Here is an 8,793-nt window from a genome sequence, read left to right as displayed (position 1 = left end):
GGGACTTAAGTGATGGGTAAAACGGTGCCAGTGATAAGGAACAGCCAATCTTTTTGACGTGTGCATGCCCATGCATTTTTATAAATCTACTTAGTATGAAGGACTTTAGTAAATATGTCATGCCACTCTGTTCTGTTCTGCAAACCATCAGCTCACTGTGGCAGTGAATAAGTTTTTATTTATGCTCCAAAAACATAAATGGCATCAACCCTGCTAAAACCTATGGCACAGAACCCCCTTATCTCAGTTCTGTGGGCTGTGATTCAGACAGATAATATGGAACACTGGATACCTTTTCCTCTCTCTAATGTTATATTGATGAAGTAGAAACAAAGGCATGCTTGAAATCACACTCACACACACTTTCTCATTACCGGGGGAACCATACAATACAGAGGACTTGATTAGGATTGCAGACAAAAGACAGTAGTCTCTAGCTGCCTCTCTAAATTCATTGTCATTAGCAGTGGAACACCAAGTCCTTTTCAAACTCATTAGTTGATAAAACAACCCTCTGATTTCCCATTTTAAAAACCCCATTTGTCCTCCCTCGCTGACGATGCTCCCCCCCCACCGCGGCCCTGCATTTCCACACCTTCCAAGCCACTCCTGAGACCAGGCAGCTCTTTTGCAATTTTCTCAACAAGGTTTGTCCAGATTCCTACCAGATTTGATAATACAAGTGTATGGTTTCAACGCTAACAATTGCAATCATAAAAGAGTTTTACGAAGACCCAGAACCACTGATGTGAAATAAGTACTTATTTAGCATTTGCAGAATTTACAATTTGATTTAATGTCGAGTTTAATTTTCACCTTTTTGTTAAAGGTTTTTGCCCTCCCTCTTGGGATTTGGAACTGATCGTCGCTATTTAAGGACTGAAATAGAAAAAATTTTATGCAGTTTTTCTGTGACTGAATTCAACAACACCAGCATCCTATTTTTTAAAAGTAATCACCCAAATGATTTGCTTAGAGAGGAATAAATCATTTCTGGTTTCCTGGCAGAATAACAATTTATTTAAATTTAGACAAAAATGAAATACATATTTGTGCTTTGTGCAGTTTAATGAACAGCTTCTTTAATATACACTTTATACACTGTTATGTATATATATATATAATTTAATTTAATTGAAGTATCACCATTTATTGAATAAATATCAAAGACCCGTTCCTCACCCGCACCCATTGGTACCCATTAGATAATCTAAAGGTGTAAAAAAACCTTAAATCTTTTGAATTTTCAAAAACATTCATTCAAAGATGCGTAGTGTCAAAATTCAAGTTGGTATGTCTCATCGAGGCAGGATCAACATTGCATTCTCTGAACTCTAATCATTTCAAACAAAGGTCATGAACCCAAGTACCAGCAGTGTTTTGTCTCTGTTGTAATCCAGACGAATCAAATCAAGACCGAAACGAGTTTGCAAATTACAAAGAACATAGCCTGAATCCACACAGCTTAACAATGTCTTTTGGTTTAATCACTCTTCGTCTGAGATCCTGAAGACGCACCTGAGCACACAGTTTTTTAGCAATGGTTTTAAGAAGCAGATAAGCCTCTTGACACATTTCCTCATTTTAATGTAGATCTGACAGGCAGTTTTGGTTCAGAGAAAAGACAAATCTAAAATGTAGCAACTTGGTTTGGCAGAGAGCGTTCTACAAATTTTGATGGATGTCCTCGTGTCGCAACACTTTGTAGGTGATCCAGTAGAAGATGTTGAATATGAGGAAGCTCAAGGGAAAGACTGCTCTGGATATGGTGTCAATGCGCTTTGCTCGATCCACAAAGCGCTTGTGGAGTACCCCTCCGTCGTAAAAGGTAACTGGAGGAGGAGGAGGAGGCGGAGGAGGCGGGGTGGTGAACACAGTGGCTCCTTCCACAGCGGTACCGTCCTTGGTCTGCAGGCAGTGACCCAGTCCATAACCTCGGAAGTAAAAGCCACGGCTCTCCCTCACCAGTTCCTCTTCCTGTGGAGTCAAGCATAGGGAAAACAGATTGGCCTCTTGCTGTCAAAAAAGAATTATCTTAAGGTTTTTACATTTCCTTTCAGTGGCTGATTCCCAAATGCGTTTGGGGTGTCGCAGCACAAAAGGGTAGCATAGGGCAAAAGAGTGAGAGCAGAAAAAACATCACAATTCTGGGATAAAGCTTTTTAAATGCAGTAAAGAATTTGTCAGTGGTTGTGTGAAAGCTAAGTACAAGAATTAGAGGGATTACTTCACATTAAAATGTCACATTTATTTGTATATAAAAGCATACTCATTCAAAAAAGAAAAACTATCTTAAAAGTTTGGTTCATTTTTTTAATAAATTAAGCAACAACGTGTCATTGCCGCCATCTTTGTCTCAATTTGGAAAATTTGGGTTGAAAATCTTTTGTCGTGCAACAAGAGTCTCAAATACCTTAAGTATGTTATAAGTGTTATTGACCTTCTGGGGGTTTTGTAATGGTAATACATTGGAAGCACAAACAGGCAATAGTCTCAGATAAACTTCAGTCAATTAAGATTTTTTGAAGTTTCTATGTTACACAAAAGTAAATCAGAGGGCATCATCATTAGAAGGAAAAAAAGAAATTGTGATTTTAAAAGTTTATCAAAAAATTAACCTCCATCTCTCCTTTAGTTGCAGAATGATAGACCTTTCAAAATGCCTATTAATAAAAGTCATGATTTCAACCTGCCAAAAAAAAAAAAAATTGCACTTGGTATTATGCTTTGATGAATAGTGGGGCACTTTTTTTGTACAGTGAATGAGACCCTGTTCCCGCCCTCTGAAGAGAATATTAATAGATATGCTGCTTAAATCTGACAGCCCTCTGACACTTTGAGAGATTCACTTTAGCAGGGGAAAGTGAAGATGTGGGATCTAAATTGGATGATTAGTAGTCAGTGTGAAGTGCCCTGAACAGCTCTGATCTCTGCGTCCCCCTTTTCTCTCACTGACCCCGGCAGCTCTTTGGTTCTCTGCAGAACTCCGCATCTCAGTGCTGGACAGACTTGGCTATGAGATCCAATGCTACTAATGTATTTCACACCTGTCTCCAGCTGTCTGTTATTGCACATCATAGTCATTAAGTCCTTTTTAAAAACTTCCTCTAATCTCTGCTAACTGCCCTTTGCTTACACCTTCACTCTTAAGCTAAAGTTTTTGCCACAGACCTCATTTACTATAAACCTTCTCCTCCTTACAATGGCCTGGTTGTGAGTAACCACAAGTTACTGATAGTTACTGACTATCTGTGGCCCCAATGACAAATTGCACCATACAACAGTGGGGTATGAAGTTGTAGCTCTTCTAGCATAGCCTAATTATCCATTTCTACTCTTTCCTAAACGATACAGTACAGCATGTGCTAAGAATAGACTGTATGAAATGGTGCTAAAGTCTAACGGAGCGTTTCTCTAAAGATAATAGGTGCTCATCGTCTGTGCTTTCAGCGGCAACTACATGATTTGTTGGCATAAGATCAGTTGAGACTGATTATTCTCCATGGAGCACAATGTGATAAAGTTACTGTGGATGTGGTTGTTCAGTGACAGTCTGAGTTTTTCTTTTCTGGATTCTACAGCAAAACAATGCTAAAATAATTGTAAAAACTATAGGAATATTTTTAATATGTTGAGAAATGTGCTTATTTGCTTTCTTGCCAAGCGTTGAGTCTGGCAGGAGATTGATGTCTGTTTGCTAAATATATAGTAGTTTAGCTTATTACATTAAGCCTGAAAATGGGGAAACCGCTAGCCTCTAGCCTGACTCTGTCCCAAGGTAAGAAATAATAATGTTACCCTTTGGATTTTGTACGGATCAGACTTTGGGATCTTTGTTCCAGGATCAGACTACACAATTAGTTTGTCTTTCACAACAGTCCCTATATTTTAGACTGAACGGACATAGTGCTAAAAAGTCTTGCTGTGTTTGGACAGAAGAGTAGCAAGTATGACACCAACCAGCCCCCAGACAGATTATCGCATGATGTTGTCAAGAGGAGCAGCGTCTCAAAAACTCACGCAAATCTTTTCAACCAGCCGTTTTCGGTCTGAAATAAATACATATTCAGCAACTGCAAAGCATATTTTTCACACAATTTGGCGAACCATTTTCTTAAAATAAGATCTTATGGTCTGTTTTGAAATCCAGGAGCTTCACATCTAACATTTTTTTTTGTTTTGCTTGTCAGTGAAGAGAAACTGCTAGTGGCTATCCCACTTGTGTGCAATGCTTTGAAGTGGGGCAATTCCTGACGTGAAAAAAAACTACATGGGCACTGTGTGCATTTTCCTCTCTCTTGTTGCTCCACCGGACAGCAGCTGAAGCACGTTTCAGAAAGCAGATTTAGTGAAAGCTCTTAGTTTGTTAACCCTGAGATGAGGGAAACTCTGGGTTTTCTGTTTCAGAAAGAGAGGTTATTTAAACCTGAGAGAGAGAAGGGCAACTCCAGCCCGTTTTAGAAAAAGAGGTAACTTAACCTCACAGTCATTCACTATGGTAACTGAGTTGGTGAACCTTACCTGGGTAGAAGCAGGTTTTCATCAATAAACCTCATAAGTTTCTCTCAGTCTGACACAGCGCTCTTTAATTTCCTCATTCATTAATTCAGTCTGTTTCAGGCACATTTTAGCGGAGTTTGTTCATCTATATGAATAAAAACATGATTGTTTTATTAACTGTTAGGCAGAATACAGAACGTTTTTTTCTCAAACATGGCTTTTGCTTTTTGATGAAAAAGCTGTATTACTTTGCAGGGAGTTAAACACATGTCGTGAGATGATATTGAGAACCTGACTAGATGCATTTTCATTTCCAGATAACTACCTATGTGAATGATATCATTTTTCTTCAGATACGTAGTCAATTAGATATTTAGCCTACATATCCTTATCCATTCTCATATCACCAACGTTGCACATCATGGACTTGCTAAATTATAATTATTTTAATGACATGGTGCTTCAACCTCAGAATGGGATTAGTTGTTTACGTTTTTGCCCGCAGGATTGAACCTAAATGAAATTATAGGTGATGCCTACTACCATTCCAGTTTTCACCAGAAATATTATACTTTAATTAATTAATAAACTGTATTATAGCTTACACAGTGACTTGAGCAGCAATTTTCTACCATACCAATTCTCGCTCTTTTGCAGCAACAGCCGTGTTGCTTTTAACAAAATATATGTTTAAAGTCACTGTATTTGCGCATAAGTATTTTCAGGTAAAGTATGCCAACCGATTTGTTGGTGGTTGTTGCTATGGTGAGTCGTCTCCATTCATGCTTCATTTTTATAGTGGTGGTGCACAAATTAACTCTGAGTCAACCTAGTCTGAGTTGATTGAACCAACTCAAATCTGCTGTTCTGAAACCAAAAACTCAGTTTTCCATCTCAGGTTAAATCCACCCTTGTTAAACCTTCTTCCTGAACCGGGCCCCATTAGCGTTTCTCCTTCTTTTCGTCATGTTTACATACAGTATGTGCAACTGAGAGGATTCTCTCTTCCTATTGTCAACGTCAAGGAACACGTCGTAGAACATGTCACATTAGGCAGAAAAAGACAAATTCTGACATGCTAGACTTTGAGTTGTGGTCTTGAAACACTCCAGACGTTAGATCGCTGATCTTTGATTACTGTATGTCACACTACAAGAGGTAAAGACATATTCGTCAGTCCCGACCCTCATAATCAGGCACGATTCTGAACATTTGCTGCAAAGTGTCCATTAGGTCAAAATGGGGCTGGAGTGATTCTGGCATTAGAGGTGCTAGTAGGCAGATTGTGTTACCTGACAGAGACGGGCTAGCTGTACCCACTGTTTCTAGTCTTTAAGCTAAGCTAAGCTAAGCTAACCGACTGCTGCGTACTTAATGCATATATGTACGTGTATGTACAATACATGAGAGTGGTATCAATCTTTTCATCTATCTGTTGTCAAGAAAGTGAATAAACCTGTTTCCCAAAATATTTAACTCCTTTTTTTTTTTTTTTTAACTAGTCAGAATATTAGGAACATAAACTATTCTAGCCTTTTTCTTAATACTATGCTGCTATTGCTTTGCATTTATTTTAACTAGACAAAATAATCCTAGCAGAATTTGAATGTAACAAACGCACACAACCCCAACCCCTAACCCTAACCACATCCCATTCAATTTTCTAGTTTATTCAATTTTTTTGTTTTTTTTGAGTTTCCTGAAAAAAGGAAATTAAAAGTTTGATTAAGAGAGAACAAGAGAAAATGAATGTTAAATTGAAATTAGCCTTTAAACAGGTTATACATTGGGGAAAAATGAAGTAAAGAGCAAGAATTCCAAGGTTGTAACGTTAGTGTAAAAGGGCAGAAGGGCTTTAGGACAAGGGGAAATCAGCACAAAGTGGGTTTGGATGGTGGGAAAGATGCCAGGATATACTCAGGTTTGAAGTAAAAGTTGCAAAACAATCGGTTTGTAAGCCTGGAGGCATCGACAAAAATTAGGATTGAAGGTCAGGGTTGACATAGGGTTCCATTTTTAATTAAATTTTTTACCCTGGCACAGGCGCTGCAGTGCTGATTCAGGTTCCTGTAGGTTGAGTTGTTACCAGGGAAGTCATTCTCTTTCGGCAACGACTCGACACTCCCAGGATGACTGGCAAACCCCTCCATTGGAAAGGAAGGTGGACAAATTGAGTTATTGCTCCTTTTTTAATCTTTTAGTTGTAAAAATAGTTTGGTCATCTCTAGGAGAAATGTGCCATGCTAAAAATAATGAAATTTTAAGATGCAAACTTCAAATCCGAGACAACAAACTCAAGCAGACGCTCTCAGCATTTAATGATATAGGCACTGTGAGTGCGATGATACAGGAAATTATCTGCAATTCTTAGTTTAGGACACTGGCTTTGAAGATGAATAAATAATCTTCAAGGAGCCTGTTCAAGTTATTTCTGTAAATACTATAAATGGAAGTTCTATTTTTTATTTCTGTAAATTTGAAGGCTGTGTGGATATTGTGCTTTAGGTGTTTGGCTTTGAGAACACCAGAGATGTCAAACACAAAGCTGAAGGTGCATTGATTAAACCTCGTCGGTCTGGGATTTGTAGAACTCGCTGGAACAACACATCAGGTAATGCGTCAACACCTTTTAAATGGATAGTTTTTGACCTCAAACTTCTCAGTGGGAGTGATTGTGCAACTGATGTGGACAAGGGAAGTCTTTTCCTCTACAGACTATCCTTTTTTACTCTCCTATCGATGCAGAAGGGCATACTGCCAGGTAGATCTGCTGGACTCTCCTGCCTTCTCAGGGAACTTTGCCATGTTTCTGGGAAGCTACCCAGCCAGTGAGCTGTTTAATGGGATTTTCGAGATGTCCGTCTGTTTCTCTTGAGACAAACCTTTCTGTACCACACACGGTCTCTCACCTTTCTGTAAACACTTTTATTTGTCTATTTACAAGCTGTTTGCTTTGATATTTGTCTTTCAAGATATGGATCTGATTTAGGGGACATTTGATTGGATGAAAAATGATGCTAAAATTAAAAAGTGATGTTTAAAGTGATAAAGAAACCTTACAAGGTCCAACCTAGTAAGATTGCTTTTACGTAAAAGTGATGACCCCCCCCCCCCCCCCCCCCCCCCCCCCCCCCCCCCCCCAACATGGCAACCCCAAAAAATATTCTTGCATTCATATATGCTTCTTTTTCATTTCTTCATTGCTTGCATGCCATATTAACTCATCTAAACAAATATGTTATGGATAACTTAAATGTTATATGAAAGCAGTTGAAAATGCTGTCCGTGTCTTTAGAATTGAAATAGTGTTGCTGCGTGAATGCAGGGTCTCCCACTGCCACAGGGTTGGTAGGGTAGGCTGTTGCTGTGTCAATTGTAGTGATGGAGAGGCTCACAAAGGCTCTTCACAGGTCAGTGCTCACCATGGAAATGAGCTGAAGTAAAATGAGTGGATCTGCCTCATGTAATATGACAGCCAGCTGTAGCGTGTTGTTGTCAGTTCCTGAATATACAGCATCCCAGAATAACAAGAGGCACAAATCAATGTTATAGAGGCTGACGTGTGTGTGTGTGTCTGTGTGTATGTCTGTGTCTGTGTGTCTGTGCCATGTGCTTACTTTTTTAGAATTTGCCACAATATGTGTGTGCTCGCGTGTTATACACTTACGATTCTTTGCTGCCGTTGCTTTTTCCTCAGCCTGATGAACTCCTTGTGCTGCCTTGAGACAAAGTTAACTGCTGCATACTCCAGCAGGGCCGCAAACACAAACAAAAGGCACACCGCCATCCAAATGTCAATGGCCTTCACATAGGACACCTGGGAAACAGGCAGGGTCACAGAGTCATCAACAGCCAATCATTGCGGCAAAAAAAATAATCTGAAGGTGCTTCACAATCTACACACTTCTCAACTCTGGCACGTAATTACACCATCTTTGGGATGGTCTAGATTGTAATGAGGCAGTGGGATGTGGGCAGTTGACAAATAGCCATGAGACAGGTCACAGCTGCCATGATTTGTCTCAAAGGCATGACAAAAGGTGGAGAACTCACGTTTGCTTGATTACATCCAACTCATTGAAATAAACAAAGATAAACTTATAGCACTCCTATATATACGTAAAGCACAATTAGTTGATACAGGTGTCATCAGTCCTCATTAGCCTATCCCCAGATCCCAGCAACAAAAGGGACTGAATAACCCTACGAGCTGTCACACAACCCACAGACTTGAGGTGTGTGTGTGTGTGTGTGTGTGTGTGTGTGTGTGTGTGTGTGTGTGTGTGTGTGTGT

The 8,793-nt window shown here is 39.4% G+C and overlaps 1 protein-coding gene across 2 annotated transcripts in view; it reads right to left on the bottom strand.

Moving 5' to 3' along the window:
* Window positions 1-989: 989 nt before the first annotated feature.
* Window positions 990-8,793, bottom strand: part of glra4a (glycine receptor, alpha 4a) — a 46,269-nt gene continuing 38,465 nt past the window's right edge. The window contains exons 8-10 of one of the 2 annotated variants that reach the window (XM_034884287.1): window positions 8,168-8,317; window positions 6,534-6,644; window positions 990-1,977 (exon numbers count right to left, since the gene is read on the bottom strand). In XM_034884287.1, the coding sequence (XP_034740178.1) occupies window positions 1,666-1,977; window positions 6,534-6,644; window positions 8,168-8,317 (573 nt within the window). In that variant the 3' untranslated portion in view covers window positions 990-1,665. The remainder of the gene's footprint in view (window positions 1,978-6,533; window positions 6,645-8,167; window positions 8,318-8,793) is intronic. The other variant, XM_034884288.1, reaches the window with a different exon arrangement.

This window comes from Etheostoma cragini, chromosome 10, assembly GCF_013103735.1.
Source record: "Etheostoma cragini isolate CJK2018 chromosome 10, CSU_Ecrag_1.0, whole genome shotgun sequence".
Lineage (NCBI taxonomy): Eukaryota > Metazoa > Chordata > Actinopteri > Perciformes > Percidae > Etheostoma > Etheostoma cragini.
Note: the sequence above shows the minus strand (reverse complement) of the source record. Positions and strands in the feature narration are given on the sequence as shown.